At 34.1% G+C, this 19713-nt stretch overlaps 1 protein-coding gene across 4 annotated transcripts in view; it reads right to left on the minus strand.

Moving 5' to 3' along the window:
* Positions 1-19713, minus strand: part of pcm (5'-3' exoribonuclease pacman) — an 84000-nt gene that overhangs the window by 32345 nt on the left and 31942 nt on the right. For all 4 annotated transcript variants that reach the window (XM_069844292.1, XM_069844295.1, XM_069844293.1 and 1 more), the window contains exons 12-20: positions 18600-18778; positions 16203-16366; positions 13803-13940; positions 12245-12362; positions 9291-9449; positions 6015-6138; positions 3711-3868; positions 1409-1581; positions 209-404 (exon numbers count right to left, since the gene is read on the minus strand). In XM_069844292.1, coding sequence (XP_069700393.1) covers positions 209-404; positions 1409-1581; positions 3711-3868; positions 6015-6138; positions 9291-9449; positions 12245-12362; positions 13803-13940; positions 16203-16366; positions 18600-18778 — 1409 coding nt within the window. The remainder of the gene's footprint in view (positions 1-208; positions 405-1408; positions 1582-3710; positions 3869-6014; positions 6139-9290; positions 9450-12244; positions 12363-13802; positions 13941-16202; positions 16367-18599; positions 18779-19713) is intronic.

The following is a 19713-nucleotide window of genomic DNA, read 5'->3' on the forward strand; positions in this document are numbered from 1 at the left end:
TGTTGTATAATGTCAAATTATACAAAGAGAAATATAAAAACATTGATTTTAATGGCATACAAGAAACATAATCTAATCAAAAGTGCTTGTGTATTAAATAAATTTCCTTTTTACAAAACCTTTACCATAAGCAAAATGTCAACACTTTTCTTTCAGAAAACTGTTTATGAAGGATATTATCATTAAGGAACTAATTTACTCCACGTACCTTGTACAGAAGATGGGGTTTCACTTGCATTGTGACTGTCTTCACACGGTAGCCACTCTTCTGGAATACATCCACCTCCTGTTCAATTGCCTGGACTAATTCTGCCTCCAGAACTTCCGAACCACAAACATGACGTTCCACATTCGTGTACGGTTGCTCCTTGAGCCAGTTTGTAATGGCTACTACTTGGCTCACTCTGTAATATTACACAGAAAAAAGTGTGGTGCTTCACTATCATTTATCCATGTTACAATTATTAAAAAAAAAATGGAAATATAAGGTCGTACATTCTCATTTCAAATTTCAGTTACTTTATTGCATACTAATGGAAACTCTTATTTGAATTAAAGAAATATGTTCAGTTAGTGTGGTTTAAAAGGGCGCATCAACTGCTATGGCTATTTGTGCCCTTATCAAAACTTTTTAATATAACCAAAAACATATATACAGTACAATATACTGAATGCTGTAACGAACTAAAAAACGTCATGGTAAAACGAGGTACACTAATGCAGTTTCAACAAGATGATGCATAAAAATCATAAAAGTGGGCAGTTCTCAGATGCTAGGTAGTATTTAAAAAGAAACAATAAAATAATAAAACAAATAGCACAAGAAATAAATTATCTGGCGCATTTCAAAACAATAAAAATTTTATAAAATATTCGGATGTAAAAGGTCCGAAATGTCAAGTAACCTCTGGATGTAAAGGGTCTGGAAGATAAGTAAAACGGGTCAATAAAAATCATCCTGTCAAGTCCTGTATTCGATAAAAATTTCAGAACTGCATTTGTACAATTAAAATCATTTCCAAGAGCATCACAAAGAGTCAGCCGAATTGCATACTGTCGACGGTTATGGTCATATTTCGTGCAATGCAATAAAATATGTTCGACCGTATCTGGTACATGGCATACTGCACACTCTGGCTGAGGCTCACCACATAGAAATATGTCCATATTTGGAATTAGAACTACTGAGGGAAACTTGAATTTAATAAACATAATATCTGGTTTGCACTCAAACAACAGTATTGATAATTCTATATTGCAAATGAGGAACAACTAAATTACATGAAATCATTAATTTAAGATATCTAAAAAATATAATAATAATAATAATAATAATAATAATAATAATAATAATATAATTTCAATGACTAATGTTCAATATTCAAGCAATATTGGTAGCATCACATACCCATCAGCATCTTCGTTCTTGAACACATCTGATTCATAAAATACATCATTTCCCGTATGTTTGGCCAGATAGTCAAACAGTTCAGGAAACTTTTTCATGTAGTTGCGTACGAGCTCCACTGTCTTGCTGGAGTATTGCCACACTGTTCCCTCCTTACGAGAATATCCTGGTATCTAACAAAACATCATTCAGACAAGTTCATTAGACAAAATATTTCAATTAATCAACCAATTTACTTATTTATGCATTTATTCATTCATTTACTTGGTCAAATAATTAATTAACCAATCAATCGGTTAGTTGGTCAGATGGTTCACCTGTAAGACAATTACAGTACAGTCAATTTGGAAATTTGTCATTCAATTGGACAGTCAGCTGATTGATTTCTCAGTTGGTTGCTCAATCTATCGATCAGAACGTAGTTGGTTGACCATACACGTACATATAAATATTTATTCATTTGCTTATTTGTTCACTTATTTTAGCCTTTGTGTGCTTTCACTCATTCTTTACGATTACCATGGCTTATTCTCAATATAAAGTTTTTGTATCCAGCAATGTTAGACTTAATATTCAGGAAATATTTGTTAACACTGAATTGTCTGAGTGTACATTCTTCATTCTGGCATTAACTATGTATCACATTAGAGTTATAATTTGGTTAGTTAATAATAAAGAATATGGAAAGTTGTTATTATTCAATAATAAGGCTGACGAAATAATAATACTGTGAATATCTGTTATTGGTGCAATAATAGTGACACTGGAAAATTAAGCTATCATATAGAATTTATATTGTCCACACCTGTGGAGTAACGGTTAGTGCGTCTGGCCACAAAACCAGGTGGCCGGGTTCGATTCCCTGTCGGGGCAAGTTACCTGGTTGAGACTTTTTCTGGGGTTTTCCCTCAACCCAATATGAGCAAATGTTGGTTAACTTTCGGTGCTGGACCCCAGACTCATTTCACCTTCATCTCATTCAGATGCTAAATAACCTAAGATGTAGATAAAGTGTCGTAAAATAATCTACTAAAATAAAGAAAAAAAAATAATAAAAACAGAATTTATTCCACAGTTGCTTTGTCCACCAAAGCTTCACAGAATCTGTTAAGAATCAAATCTGATTTCTTTGGTGAGAAATAAGCTACCACTTGCTGAATAACGATAGTTACGAAATTAAAAGGCCCTTTATTAAGATTGAGCTGATTGTCTCATTTAAAACAGTGATAGAATGAAACTGGCAAGGGAGAAGCAACACCCAAAAAAACTTCCCTCCACAGCTGGTAATTCTCAAGGAAGTTGACTACTATATTCAAATCTTACATAACATGATTTATTCTCTGAATAAAATTATATCTTTACTGTGTTAACTTTTTAAAGATATTATAAAGTTATTCAGTAATTATAAATGTTGTTGTTGTTTTCTAATGCCAGGCGTTTGGCAATAAAGTCATTTGACCTCTTGCACTCCAATATTTTTCAAAGATATTATCATGGTCAGCCACTGAAGCACAGATTTTGAGGTGTTCCGAATCCATTTCTTGGTTTGAGTTGCACAATGGGCAGTTAGGGGACTGATATATTCCAATTCTATGCAGGTGTTTGGCCAAACAATCATGGCCTGTTGCCAATCTAAATGCAGCTACAATCAACTGTGGATTATGATGCAGAGAGTTCCATTTTTTCCCTTGAGATTGTGTTATCAAATTTTGTTTGTTGAAGTCTAAGTATGTAGATTTAATAAATCTTTTCACAGAGGAATACGTAGATTTCGTAACAGGTCTGTAAGTAGCAGTGCTGCCCTTCTTTGCTAATGCATCTGCATTCTCGTTTCCCAGGATTCCACAATGGAATGGTATCCATTGGAATACAATTCTTTTATTGAGTGATATTAATTGAGAGAGCATTTTAGTTTTTTCTGCTGTTTGAGATGAAGGTGTGTGTTTAGAGACTATTGCTAGAATAGCTGCTTTGGAGTCTGACAATATAACTGCATTCTTAAATTTAATGATGTGAAATGAAGATTCCTGAGACTTTCAATTATTGCAACGATTCCTCCATCAAAACTTGTTGTTCCATATCCAAGAGATCTATAAATATTATAAATGTTAAAAGAGTGTATCAAACAATAAATAATAATCAAGACGAAACAAAAGATAACACATTAAGGATACCATAAAGTTATTCAATGATTATGAGTGTTAAGGGTTAAAAGAGTGTATTGAACAATGAATAATGATTTATTCTATTGGCTTAACACTTTAATTTAAATTGAGAAAGGATAATTAATTCCAACACTCACCTCTTCATTACGTTTGCTGAATTTTAGGTTCAGTCCAACATTAACTTTGTTGCAAGATTCCAGACTGGCATTCTTGTCTCCTTGAACGATATAAATTGTGCCTGTAACTCGTGATACCAAATGTGATGACACACCCAGCCGCTGGGCTGCCACATTTCCTGTAAAAATATGGTACATTGTTACTAATGTCATAAAACAATATCTAATAATCTTACGAACAACAGAGTCAATAATTCTGAGAACTATAACTATGGTGAACACCAATGATATAGTTGTGGCATCTTAATGACATCAATCTTCAAAAGTATTCTAACCTATTATGATTAGGGACACCATAAAACAGTAAATAAAATACATCAAAGTCGATAAATAAAACTATAGTAGAACTTGGTTATAACGACATCCAAGGGACCTTAAAAATTATGTTGTTATAAACGAGTGTCGTAGTAACCGAGATTCACATTATCAATCTAGTTTGGTGGAAAGTGGAAAATGAAAAATAACAAACTTAATTAGACTTACTTTAGATTTATGTATTGACTTTCAACCCTATAATGAACATAATAAAATACACGTAGGCCTACAATTATAAATACAGTATTCTGTATTAAAGTTTGTTCAGTACTCACCAAACTACTTTACTTAGAAGTGAAGTAATCAGTCATTTTACTCTGTTGTCTTCTACTTGCCCAATACACACTTTCTAGGGCTAAATTACGTTCTATGTTCATAATTTCAGTTGCAATTTCACAGCTCCCTTCCTAGCTTCATAGAACATGTTCAAAATTCTAATGACTTCTAAAGCGTCACTCACTTCTTTTAGTGGACATACTGCGTTAAAATGTGTGCACTTAGTGAAAACTTCCTGTCGAAACTGATCTAATACCGCATGAATTCGGGCAGGTTACAATGGGGTGGGGAATCCGCCTGCATTCCAGAGGTCTATGACAGAAGGAGACTGTAAAGAATTTGTCAGGGTCAGATTTCAACAAAATATTTCTTAAAATACTTTGGTTCTTAGAAAATCTTATTCCAAACTGAGGTTGAAAATGACGTTATATGCGAGGTAGACACATATGCGTTTGTCATATTAAGCAAGGTAGGAAAGCATATGTCTTATGGAGAATTAGTTGGGACCACAGAATATTTGACGTTATAGGCGAGGTGTCGCACAAAACGAGGTCGCTATAACCAAGTTCTACTGTACTGTAATTCGTGAAAAAAAAATCTGTATTTAATCGTGAGAAAAAGTATGAATTTAAACACGAAAATCACTTTAAAAAAACTGATAACAAAACACTTATTACCCTCCAGGCTGTGATATTAAGGCTGGTTACATGCTAGGTAGAGAAGAATATTATCTGAATATCAAAAACATTAGACCTATGTTCATTTGCACATATGATAGGCCACTTGACGGCCAAATTATCAAAATACCTTATTTCTTAGTCTTCACTGTGTACTGTTCCCCAAAATATGGTAATATCTTTTACACATATTTTCTTCTTATTGTGTTAGTGTGTAATGAACACAAGCATTACACAGATTTTAACTTTTCATGCTAAGCAGCCATGCTTTCCACATGATAAAGCATGAAAAACGAACTTATATTTTAATTTAGGCCAGCCTCATGGTCTAGTGGTCAGAGCTTCTGGCTATAGTTCATGAGGTCCCGGGTTCGATTCCCGGTTAGAGCACAGGAATTTTTCCTTAAAGGGGATTATTCCTGTGTTCGTCCATGGTCTGGAATTTAGGTTAAGTTTAGATTTAAGACCTCTCCTGGCAATACATTATCATAATCATCCTATCACATCATCGGGGTAATGTAACTCCGCCTTCCAGGCGCCCCAACCTCAGAAGTGGGTTACAACTAAGCCACGGCCAGGAGAGAAGACCAGAAATGTCGAAAAGACAACCTGGTGGCATTGGATTAAAAAAATATATATATATTTTAATTTATTTTGAATGTTTCACTGTCGAAAATAAAATAATGGAATTTCTTGACTAATCAATGCACAGTTGAGTGATATTCATAAAAAAAATATCGCGTTTAATGTAAAAAATTTCCAAATTCGAAAAAAAAAACGGGGGTTGGGGAGGGGGGAAAAATTCGAGGTCGTAAAACTTGTCTACAAAATGAGTCTCGTCCATACTTATAAAAATTTTAACTCTCTGACTCAATTAGCAGAAATTCGTGAAAAAATCATTCGCGAAAATTGGGTGTCCCTAGTTACGATGTAGGAGATGAATATATGATATTCCAGTCACTAAAAATTCATCTTCCAGACAATAAACAACACTCACCAGGCATATACTGAACATTGGAGTCTTGATGCTTCTTCCGCACACTCTCCAAGTTTGGCTCAGGAATCACTGACACACTCACTTTCACACGTCCACTCTTCATTGTTGCACCACCATCCACCACCTGGATTACGAAATATCAAGCTACATACAAGACTCACAAACACTTATTTTGAAAGATAGATGACAGTAAATTTAAGGACAAAACATTTAAAGAAATGGTTTGCAGTACTGATGATAAATCTGTTTTAATATGACCATCCTTCTCTACATTACTCAAACAATATGTTTTAAATCATTGCAATTTGATCTGGGATAGAAAGAGTTAGAAAAATTCAGAAACTTAATACCCTAAAGGTGCAACAACATGGTTTAATTTTCCATGGGTTTATACATGTAATCTGGGGAGAAAATTGAAAGTTCAAAAGTAACATTCAATTAAGATGCATGCAGATTTTGTGTCTACATGACGCACCGTGTTGAAAGTCACCTTCATTACGTGTATACAGTAATTCGTAAATATTAAATATCAATCCAATGCTTACGCGATTCGCAAAATTGTGGTTGAACACTATGTAAGTACTTGTATTTGCGATAATCTTGAAGAAAGCTAATCGTACTTGCCGCCATTTTCAACTTAAAAGATCCACCATCATCAAATAAAAGAATTTTCAATTTATTCACGGCCATCTAAAACAGTCAGCTGCTCGTTACAGGCTACTGTTGAAAGAAATACGCACAAGATACCCACCGGCGATAGATAGCTTTCAATTGCTGCATGCACTCTCATTTTTAGTAAAAAAAGCATATTCGATTGAATGCGTTTCATTCAGTCTTGCATGCTTAAAGTTGAAAGAAAAGTTGAACTGTGTAGATGCGTCTTTACTACAGTAAAAGAAACATGTAGCACATACCACATGTGAATGAAATCAAACTGGTATTTTGACTGGAAAATTTAATGGGAAAAAGTCAATGCCAATGCAAAACAGAATTGACAAATAATTTTAATTTAGAAACAGTTGTATGGTGTAAGTTAATAATAATAATAATTACTTACTTACTGGCTTTTAAGGAACCTGAAGGTTCATTGCCGCCCTCACATAAGCCCGCCATAGGTCCCTATCCTGAGCAAGATCAATCCAGTCTCTATCATCATATCCCACCTCCCTCAAATCCATTTTAATATTATCTTCCCATCTACGTCTCGGCCTCCCCAAAGGTCTTTTTCCCTCCGGCCTCCCAACTAACACTCTATATGCATTTCTGGATTTGCCCATATGTGCTACAGTCGTGGCCAAAAGTTTAGAGCACCCCCTTGAAAAAGGCAATTTTACTCAGTATATCATGTCACAACCTTAAATAATTATATGATTTTAGTATAGCTGAAAAGAATAGTCTTTTTTATGTATGATATGTACAAATCAAAAGTTATGTGTCATGGAATGGGCAGGATTGTACATTTTTATTTTGTCTATAAAACACAAATCCAATACTATAAACATTTCTGTAAATTGTAATTTGCGCTTCTAAGAATTAATATTAATTTCCAATGTTCCTAAAATGTAAAGAGACAATTTAAAAAAAGAAATTTGAATTAATTGTCGCCAGTTTTTCAAACAACACACAAATTAACACAATTTTCCAATTAAAAAATAAAGAGTTAAAAGTCTTATTTTTATTAATAACACAATGTTTCTCTCCGAAATCCACTTAGAACTTTGTAGGACCACCTTTTGCATTTAACAACATGTATTCTCTTTGGCATTGAGTTTATTAAATTCTATTATATAACCCTTTCTCAGGGTTGTCCAACATGCTGCTAACTGCAATTTCAATTCTTGAAGATTTCTTACGTTCTTTTTCTGTACTTCCTTCCCTAGAACCTCCCAGATATTCTCAATGAGGTTTAAATATGGACTCCTAGCAGGCCAAGACAGTAGGGGTATAACATTCTCGGTGAACTATGCCTTGGTTTTTCGAGAAGTGTGACAGGGGGCATTATCTTGCTGATATAACCAAATCTTTCTTGGATAACAACTTATTCTGACGAACACAACTAATCAACTGAAGCTCTCAAATATTTTACAAGTACCTTTCATCTATCTATATTTATAATACACACAAGCAGCTTGAAGAAACATGTAAACAAAATATCTTCCACCCAAACTACAGCCATCCAACCCTAATAAAAGGAACCACTCCTAACAATAACAGTTTATACAGGCAATAAATCACAGTTGTCATTCTGTGGCTGGAAGAAAACATAAGAAACCTTTTATTTTTCTTGATATTACAATTGATCCATCTTTAAACTATTTCGTAACCATATTTTCGTTACTTTTGAAATTAATTTATATTATTGAGAAATTCATTTTATCTGAAAAATGTAAAAATTAAAAAACACAAAAATATTTTTAAAACAATCATTTTTGAAAATAAGAAATTAAAACTTCATACATTTTCAGCTGGAACCAGTATATTTTCAGTACTAATAAATATCCAGGAAATACTTTCGATATAAATAGGCCTATTATATTTTAAAAAGTATCAATTCTTGAAGAGGTGCTCTAAACTTTTGGCCACGACTGTACATGTCCTGCCCATCTCAAATGTCTGGATTTAATGTTCCTAATTATGTCAGGTGAAAAATACAATGCATAATAATAATAATAATAATAATAATAATAATAATAATAATAATAATAATAATAATAATAACAATAATCATCATCATCATCATCATCATCATCATCATACACTTGCCAAATATTAGACCCTAAGGCCTCTTATGGTCTTACATAAAATTTTCATGCCATCATTTTGCAGGTTTACCCACAAATCTTCAGCCTCTTGGTGTGTGGTTATAAACAGCTTTGGGGATTCTACTTTATCTCATTCTTGAAAGTTTATTTGATAGTGATGGATATATTCCAGAAATGACTTGGTTTTGAATTCTTGCAAAATATCAGTGTTCCAATTGAGGTGGTCAGAAGCAAAGTGGTGTAAGTGCATTTACGTTATTTTCCATAGAATGTGATTAAAAGTTACTAAGCATTCGTAAATTCCGTCGAGTTTTATTTTTAAATGTTAATGTGCAATGTGAAATTTTAAATGCAAGTTTACCCTGGATGCACTTTAATATTTTTTTTTAGAAATGTCGCTTACACGCTTTTGTCTCAATTTAGATCCCATTCCAAATGGGTAGCTAGAGGATCCCTTGCAGAAGACCACTGGAAGAAGATAATTAAAAGTGTTTGTGCTATAATATAGACATACCTCTCCCATGACGCCATAGTGAGGGTGTCCAAGCATAAAGCACACTGACTTGGGAGGGAACACTTCTTGCAGGGCCTTGAACTGGACGAATGTCTTGTCATGGACAGCAATATCCTTCACTGTTGTTTGCAAGGCATAAGCTGACGGCAGGTCACACCACTGCAACAATACATTACACTATCAGTGTCACAATGAAACATGTTACAGCTGAATAACTATCAAATATGCACCTTTTCTGTTAATTAACTCCCTCTTGTACTCACTTTTTTTTTTTTAAACACAGCAACAACAATGATATAAGAATCTAATGAGTCACACTCTTCAAAGAATGAAAGCAAATGATACTCGAAGTTAAAAGGAAGAAATACTTGTAAAGTAAAATAACTATTACCGAAAGAGTCAATAGCATCATTTCAAAATTGGAACTCCATCTCTTTATCACCAATGGTTTCACTCATATCTCATAGATAGGAAACAGAAAGTTGAAATCAATACAACTATGAAATCTGCATCGACATGGGTAACTATTAATAATGAAATTCCTCAAGGATCAATATTAGGTCCCCTACTTTTTCTAGTGTTTATAAATGATTTTGCCCCCCTAATAAAAGATATAGGTCATCCCATATTATTTGCAGATGACACAAGTATAGTAATTACAGCCAATAACTCCAACACATTCCAATCTTCAACAGAAGAAATTCTCTTCAAAATATGTGACCGGTTCTCAGTCAATAAATTGTAACAAAACTAACATAATTCAATTTAAATCCTGTCCAAATTCAACGTCGCAAATTTCTAACGCAATAATTAACAATAGATCCCTATTAGAAACAACAACAACCAAATTTCTTGGTTTAAAAATCGATAATGTGTTAAATTTGAAAAATCATATTAAAAAAATTAGCCCCAAACTAAATTCAGCATGTTTTGCTATTAGATCTATGCAAAAGATAGTAAATATCAATACCTTAAAAACAATATACTTTGCATACTTCCACTCGTTAATGAGTTTTGGAATAATATTCTGGGGAAATTACACAGATAGTAACAATATATTTCTATTACAAAAAAGAGTAATTAGAATAACAGTAGGTGCCAAATCTAGGGAATCGTGTAGGACTATTTTAAAAAAACTACAAATAATGCCCATGGCTTGTCAGTATATCTTTTCGTTAATAATCTTCCTCGTATGTAATTGCGAAAACTTTGTAATTAATTCAACATTTCATAGCATAAATACACATAAAAAAATGACTTTCATACTCCATCGGCAAGTCTATCGTGCTATCAAAAAGAAGTGCGTTATATGGCAGTAAAAATTTTTAATAGCCTCCCTATCGATATAAAAAATGAAACTCAAAACATAAAATAATTTAGGGCCAAATTAAAGAAGTACGTAATTTCTCACACCTTCTATTCTGTAGGTGAATTCATGACATTCAATAACACTTCGTGAAATTGATACTAAAACTATGTGTTGTATATATTTCATCTGGACTGTGACTATAAATTAAGATTTTATAATAGTATTAAGTTTTTTGACTTGTTCCATATTCTAGCTGTAAGCATGTATGAATACCATGGAATGTTAATAAATACAATACAATACAAAAGAGGCACTAGGGGTAAACACATAACAAAAGTTTCTTACTAAACTAAAATGAGTTGACAACTGACGTTTGCTGAGTATTTGTTTGTGAAACATATGAAGATCACAATCATTTCTGTTTACTGTTACACAGTAATCCTACCCTGCTGCCAAATTCAAATTATTGGTTTTTTCAACATTTTCACCTGTGTTTGCATTTATGCTTATCAATGTGAGTTTATTTTTGAAAATATGACATTACACGACTTGTTTATGCTACAACAGAATTTATTTTTTAATAATAATAATGATGATGATGATGATGATGATGATGATAATAATAATAATAATAATAATAATAATATGAACTGCTGCCACGAAATCAAAAGAAAGATAGCTATGGCAAAGGAAACTTTTAACAGAAAAAGGCGCAACTTCTGCGGACTTCTGGAAAAAGATCTAGGAAGAGGCTGGTGAAGTGCTTTGTGTGGGGTGTGGCATTGTATGTAGCAGGAACATGGACATTACGACGAAGCGAAGAGAACCGAATAGGAGTATTTGAAATGTGGCTGTGGAGAAGAATAGAGTGTGTGAAATGGACAGAAAAAATAATGTATGAAGCTGTACTAGAAAGTGTGAGTGAAGAAAGAATGATGCTGAAACTGATGAGGGAGAGAAAAAAGGAATTGGTGGTGCCACTGGCTAAGAAGAAATAAATTACTGAAGGATGCACTGGAAGGAATAAACAGGAGAAGAGTTCGGGGCAGAAGAAGATATTTAATGATATGCAGCGTCAAGAGGAAGGCAGAAAACAGGAAAGCTTGAAGAATGCTTGGTTTGCAGTGAAAGACCTGTCCTAGGACAGAAAATTTTGAATGAATAATAATAATAATAATAATAATAATAATGATAATAATCATCATCATCATCATCGCCATAATTAATAATATTCTTGTTATATATGTCTTCATATACTCAGCATTTAAGTTCACTACCAAACTTCCAAATTATTGTTTAAAAAGGTAATTTCAACTTCCTTCATAAACATATTATGAACGTTACCTGCATGATTTAGCAAAACACTGACCAACTCTACTCTAAATAAAGGCAGAACTATTTGAAAATTTGTGACTGACTGGTCTCAACAAATATGAAGCACCTATTGATAATTTAATGAAATTTAGCCTACTAGTTCATATGTTGGTAAAACAAAAAAAAAAAAACATATTTGTGGCATTTTCTTCAGATTGCCTATACAAATTGAAGAACAACGTAACACTCTGATTCTATTTTTCTAGAACTCCAGGAGAATCTGCACAGAAATATTCCCCAGATTCATAGCTCAAGTCTTAAAACTGATTACCTGTTTTTCCAACGTTATTTTGCCAGCTTGACCAAAGACATATTTTCTGCCAATCATGTTTGCTGCATGCACCAAGATGTTTGTTTCTCCTATATTCACACCCATCCGGTTAGCATAACTGTAAAACATAGTGTAACATATATTTTCTCTTCAACAACTTCACATGATTATAATAAAAGTTATCACATATGTAATTAATACTAAGTATTGCTTTAGAATTTTCATATGGCTGCAAAAGGGTATTTGTCGAATACAGGGGGGGAGAGCCATTAATCCTTCCCATTGAAGGCTTTAAGGAACCAACCTGGACAAATACCCAATGTCCCATCCCTACCTTCCCGTGGTGCAGCTGTTAGTAAGCATAATTTTACAAGCTGAACTAAAGGGAGGGGCTACTCATCAATTAGCACTGGTCAGCTTGATGAGTTAATGACCGAATTTGGTATAATTTTCCTCTATTCAATACCTAATTCCCTCTTTACCCTTTCCTATCCAGTCTTCTGACTGAACTCTTACTTTCTTTGACCCCAATGGTATTAGAGCATTCGAGGCCTAGGGGTTCATTTCATTTTCCTTCCTACCCTTTCTTCTTTTCTGTTCCTAGTGCTGACCTGCGATGGCACTAAAATCGTCCTCCAGTGGCTTAAGGAGGAAAAGCTGGTGATCAACAAGATCTCCCAACTAGGTCTAGTAGACTCATCGACCAACAGCAGGTGTGGTCCTCCAGACATTCTGTGGGTTGTGTGTGGATGAAGTAGCCACCAAAACGTTAAAATATGGTGTTCACTTAAATCAGCTACAACTTGCCATTTAACCACTCCAATATGAAATGAGTACCATTAAGGTACAATTATCCGAAGGTAAAATAGTCTCCCAATCGGATCTCCAGGGAGGGATACTTTAATGGTACAGAATCAACTAAACATCTTACAATGGAATGCTGGTGGTATAACATCAGTTACGATGACAATATCTTTGAAAAATATTGGAGTGCAAGAGATCAAATGTTTGGCATTAGAAAACAACATCAACAACAGAATTTTTATGTAACATAGCTAGGTACATAAAGTAACTTTGTACTGCTCAAAATTCACTATATCTTATTTCTCAAATTAAGTTAAAATAAAGCCATCAATTTATTACAAAATAATCTAATATTTATTTTAGAAGATCACATTAAATGTGGGAGAAAGCAATGTTATCTCAAACAAAAACATGTTCCTTAAATATATCACAGCAGCAAATGACAATAGCATGATTACCATACGATTCATACTTCAAGATTATTTATTATAATTTTAATGTATAGGTAAGATATGTGTCTCTTTCTTTAACAAAATTTCTTCCACTAAAGAATATTTCTGTTAACTATTTGATTTCATTGCACTGATATTTGTCTTTACAATTTTCTTGAAAACCTTCAGCAAAACAGTGCATGTTCTTTGAGGTGTATCGTACAATGAAAATAATAAAAAGATCCATTTTTAACAAATAGAAACGAATGATTATAGAACTGTGGCATACCTCTTTCTAAATTAAGTCAGTTCTAAGAACTTACTGCTCTTGGATCCCCTTGCGCTGCAGAGCCCACTGATTTGAAGAAGTACCCTTCACTTCCTCAATGACAAACCGAGACTTCGTTCCTGTATCTTCTTGCAATCCATACCGGAATTCCTTATTTGACACAGCTACCACCCTATAATTAAATATACCATAAGACAAAGGTTCTGCAACATATGGAATACAAATAGCACAAATTTAATGAACAGTACTGTTTTAGTTTTAATTTGATGAGAAAGCAGCCAAAAGTTGAACTGTTGCTCTTTTCTAAAACCACCTTATGTAGTAAACTAAGACTTTTATCATAATTCTGCTAAATTTGGAGAGTTTATGTAAGGCATCTCTAAAGCAGAATTCATAATCCTCAATGTTTCAATGGTTGGTGAAAATAAGTACTGGAGTGACATTTGATATGGATGAAATATGGCCAGTAAATATTACCTGTAGCCCTCTCATTCAGAGAAAGGATTCTTGTAAATTACGTAAAACACTGAACAAGCATCTTTGCTTCCCGTCTAAAAACAGTTATGGTAAGGACTTTTATTGCCATTCAAAATCTTTATTCTTGGCTGGATTTCTATCTTCGAACTTCATACCTAATGGTGACCATAATAATTGTTTGCCAACTGAGGATTATTAAGTTAAACTTTTGGATGGCATACCGGTATTTGATTTATACATGTCCACACTTGTGGAGTAACAGTCAGCGCGTCTGGCCGCGAAACCAGGTGGCCCGGGTTCGAATCCCGGTCGGGGCAAGTTACCTGGTTGAGGTTTTTTCCGGAGTTTTCCCTCAACCCAATACGAGCAAATGCTGGGTAACTTTCGGTGCTGGACCCTGGACTCATTTCACCGGCATTATCACCTTCATTTCATTCAGACACTAAACAATCTAGATGTTGATACAGCATCGTAAAATAACCCAATAAAATAAAAAAAATTCATTTATAAATAGAGTGGAAAGGGATTGAATAGAGATTTTGACATTTAATCAGAGAAATGAGTTAACATGTAAACAGATTCTGAGAAAAGTATCATTTTTAGTCGAATTTTGGAATATATATTACAGGAAAATGAGAGATGTTGGAGAGGTGGTGATGGAAGATTTTGTAGAGCAAGAACAAACAAGTGTGTTCTTTACTGGTTTATTGTGTAACACTGAAGGTTGGGCCGTAATTGCATTGAAGATCGGTAATAAAGTGTGTGACAGGAAGATATGGTAACTGTACATTCAGTAATAGTAGAAGCAAGACTAGAGCGAGATAGAGGAAATGCACAGCCACCAATGTCCCTTTGTGAGGCATGAGATTACTGAACCTTTCGTGCAGTTAAGTACATAATTATTATTATTTTTTTTTTATCCAATGCCACCAGGTTGTCTTTCGACATTTCTGGTCTTCTCTCCTGGCCGTGGCTTAGTTGTAACCCACTTCTGAGGTTGGGGCGCCTGGAAGGCAGAGTTACATTACCCCGATGATGTGAATGGATGAGTATGATAATATGGTGCCAGGAGAGGTCTTAAATCTAAACTTAACCTAAATTCCAGACCATGGACGAACACAGGAATAATCCCTTTAAGGAAAAATTCCTGTGCTCTAACCGGGAATCGAACCCGGGACCTCATGAACTATAGCCAGAAGCTCTGACCACTAGACCGGTGCCACTCGCCAGAAACTCTGTAATATTCCCTGCGCCCGATATATTTTGTAAAAAAAATTGTATCTCTGACAAAGTTATTTGCGTCAGAATAACTTTTATGCACATTTTGGCCCCAGATATTTCTTCTTTATCACAAATTTCAATGTACTGTTTCCTTCCTTCCCCTCTACCTTTCCACTCAAAACTGGAGCACAAATTGTTGGCACTGAAAATTGCCTTTTCATAAGCGTGATGATGCTCATTCCACAAACACAGACAAAATAAGTGAAATAATTTATAAAGATTCAGGAAATTGATTTTCATTAAAAGCGGAAAATTATTCTTTCTGTCTCTGGGCATTTAAGCTTCGTGGCTACCGCACCAAAACCCAGTAAACTATCACGAATGATTTTATCTGATAATCTAAACTGTTACGTAGGTATATAAATCATTCGCTTACATTCGTACATAATTATAATGAGTTGCTTGCGATTCAACCATTACTGTTACAGTATGGAACAATTGTAACAATGTTATCATCTGTTCACCTTTGTATAAATACCTCAAAAAGTCCCACAATGATAATGGACTTTCATGTTTAACCTTCTCCATGATTCATCTCTCCAAAGGATTTAAGATTTCATGATATCTATTGCTTATTTCTATAATTTACTTTTTATCACTTGATAACTCTGGAAGTGTCATTCTTATAAAAACTTGACAAATGTAAAAGAGATATCAATTGATAGTAATAACTCACTTAGCCTCCACAAGATGAGGCCATCCAACATAGAGGGAGTTTCCCAAAAGCTGAGTGGCCACTTCTTTGATGTCTGGTTTCCCTTGGTCGACAATTTCCAGGATCATGTTGTATCCCTGACTTGGCTGCTCGAACACCTTCACCTTACATTTGTGTAGTGATGCCTGTGTAAAGCAGATAACAAATGTGTTGGAAAAAGTTGTCACTAATTTGTTTCTAAAAAGTAAACTTAATTAACTTTAACAAAAGGACGTCTTAAACAAGTAGATTATTACCAGTATTTAATTACTAAGAAGAGAAATTGAAAATTATTCTTGAGAATGCTTAGTATATGCAAACGAATATGGATCTTACTACTAAGTGTTCATTTCAAAGTGTGTCATGACGTCACTGTTGTGAGTCAGCGATTTGAAGCGAGTTTCAGCTTTTATGTCAGAGAAGGCGTTCAATCTGAACTTGAGAACATGTACAGTATGACTTGAACGTCGTAGCAACAGATGGCGGTCTGTACAGTCTGTGTGCTACCATAACCTCGTTCGAACTGTGTTTTGCACGGGCAAGTCATACGCAGGGTATTTGTTATCATCGGTTGCGTACGGCAACTTTCCACAACACAAATCAAATGCTCCGTGTCCATGTTGACCGTCGAAGTTAATGTCAACAAATACTGTACGTAAGTAATCGTCTTAACCCTCTCCCCATACCCCGACAGTAAGAAAAAAACTCACCCCAGTACATGTTTCCAAACAGTTCACATTCCTGCCACTACAGGCGTTACCGTACGTATCGGTAAGTACTCTTCAGAATGAATGCCGTACTTGCTAGGCAACTTCTCTGGCACATAGGTAATACGCCTCTGCAGAAGTGTAGGAAGATTGAATTCTCTAGGCTCATCGGCTAGCCACATAACTTCATACAGCGAGTCATGACACACTTTGAACTGAACACCCAGTAGTTATTTTTTATAATCAAGTATAATATAAAAGAAAAAGAGACTGAAATGAAATAATATCAATTATGTTTTGAATTAAAACACTTATCCTTTGGTCAAACTTTATATGCACTGAACAATGTGGACAATACATGGAGAAGCAGGCTGGTCCCATGGTTATTCAATTGTGTAGCACATCATGTTTAATGTCTCAGTGTCATGAAAATATTATATTCTAAAAATATGAAATAGTAGGGAATACTTTACAAGACTCAAGTCTTTCTCTTTCTTTAAAGCATCATCAACACTAATTAAGAAGAACAGGAAGATCTCATGTGACAAAAATTCTAATAACTTCAACTAATTAAGGGAAGAACAGTATTAATTGCTCTACATACATTGGAACTGCTGATGGAGAAATCGTTGCAATAAGTGAATGTCTCAGGAATCTTCTATTTCACATCAATAAATTTAAGAATGCAGTTATATTGTCAGACTCCAAAGCAGTCTCTAAACACACACCTTCATCTCAAACAGCAGAAATAACTAAAATCTCTCTCAATTAATATCACTCAATAAAAGAATTGTATTTCAATGGATACCATCCCATTGTGGAATCCTGGGAAACGAGAATGCGGATGCTTTAGCAAAGAAGGGCAGCACTGCTACTTACAGACCTGTTACTAAATCTACGTATTACTCTGTGAAGAGATTTATTAAATCTACATAGACTTCAACAAACAAAATTTGATAACTCAATCTCAAGGGAAAAAATGGAACTCTCTGCATCATAATCCACAGTTGATTGCAGCTGCATTTAGATTGGCAACAGATCATGATTGTTTGGCCAAACACCTGCATAGAATTGGAATATATCAGTCCCCTAACTGCCCATTGTGCAACTCAAACCAAGAAATGGATTCGGAATACCTCAAAATCTGTGCTTCAGTGGCTGACCATGATAATATCTTTGAAAAATATTGGAGTGCAAGAGGTCAAATGACTTTATTGTCAAACGCCTGGCATTAGAAAACAACAACAACAACATTGGAACCGCAGACTATTTTTGAAATCAACTTTAAGACTACCGGTATCTTCATTTTTCTTTTTTTTTTTTGAAAAGACAATTACACAATATACTGAAGTCCACCGGCATAGCTGACACGGTTGAGGCACTTGCCTGCCAAACTGAAGTTGTGTTTGGCACGGGTCTGATTCCCACTTGGACTGATTATCTGGTTGGGTTTTTTCCGAGGTTTTCCCAACCATAAGGGAAATGTCAGCGAATTCTCGGTCTCAACTCATCAAATATCACCTATCATGCTAAATAATCTCGTAGTTGATACAACGTCGTTAAATAACAAAGTAAAAAAAAAACAAACAAACATACAGGAGCAAAACAAATCAAATAAAAAACAAATATAAGTTCTGTTTTCAACAAGGCATTTTCATACTATATTACTCACAGTGTGGGCAATATGTTTCATTGTTGGAAAACCTGGGAAGTAGACGTCAAGCCGCACATTGGGACACAGTCCCTTAACCAGACGGTTACGATCAACATGGATGTCTTCTCTTGTTGCTGTAACAGCCTTTGCGTGATTGCTGTTCAGTGGGGGAAAGTAGTGTGGCGCTTCATAAGGACCTGAAACAATACAACATATAATATGAACAAAAAATCTTTGAATATGCCTGCATACTTTGTATCAGAGATTTCTGGCAATTGGAATGTATAGCAAAAATGCATTATTTCTGAATTTACATTGCAACATGTTAAGAATTTAAATTATGCACAAAAGAAGTTAAAAGAAAAGTGATTAGCTGACGAAAATAATTTAGTCAAATTAGTGGAATAATTTAGTCAAAAGTGCACAAAAAAAACTTAAAAAACAAGTGTTTAGCTGACGAAAATAATTTTGTTAAACGATGCACAAAAAAGTTAAAAACAAGTGTTTAGCTGACGAAAATAATTTAGTCAAACAATACACAAAAAAAAAGTTATAAAACAAGTGATTAGCTGACGAAAATGATTTAGTTAAATGATGCACAAAAAAAGTTAAAAACAAGTGATTAGCTGACAAAAATAATTCAGTCAAACAATGCACAAAAAAGTTATAAATCAAGTGATTAGCTGACAAAAATAATTTAGTCAAACAATGCACAAAAGAACTCATAAAACAAGTGATTAGGTGACGAAAATAATTTAGTCAATGAGTCGTTCATTAAAAGTTACTTCTTGTTATTATAGATTGAGAATTTTCAATAAAAATTTTAATTACTTGTGAAAATTATATACCTATACGCTGATTAATTATTATTAATGAAAACAGTATTATAACTTTCTTTGTATTAAACCAAACAATCCAATCAGATTCATTATTTCTAAGTTACAGTCCCTGCCTAAAACTTTAACAATTTAATGAAAAAGAAATGAATAAAGAAATTCTATTCCTCATAAATTCGAAGAGATAAATACCAAAAATTTTACTAAGATATTTTTCACAAATAGAAAAAAACCAGACACACACTACATTAATTGTAAAAGAAAATATAAGAACTTACAGCCACTGAAAAAGAAAC

Source organism: Periplaneta americana, chromosome 13, assembly GCF_040183065.1.
Source record: "Periplaneta americana isolate PAMFEO1 chromosome 13, P.americana_PAMFEO1_priV1, whole genome shotgun sequence".
Classification (NCBI taxonomy): Eukaryota; Metazoa; Arthropoda; class Insecta; order Blattodea; family Blattidae; genus Periplaneta; species Periplaneta americana.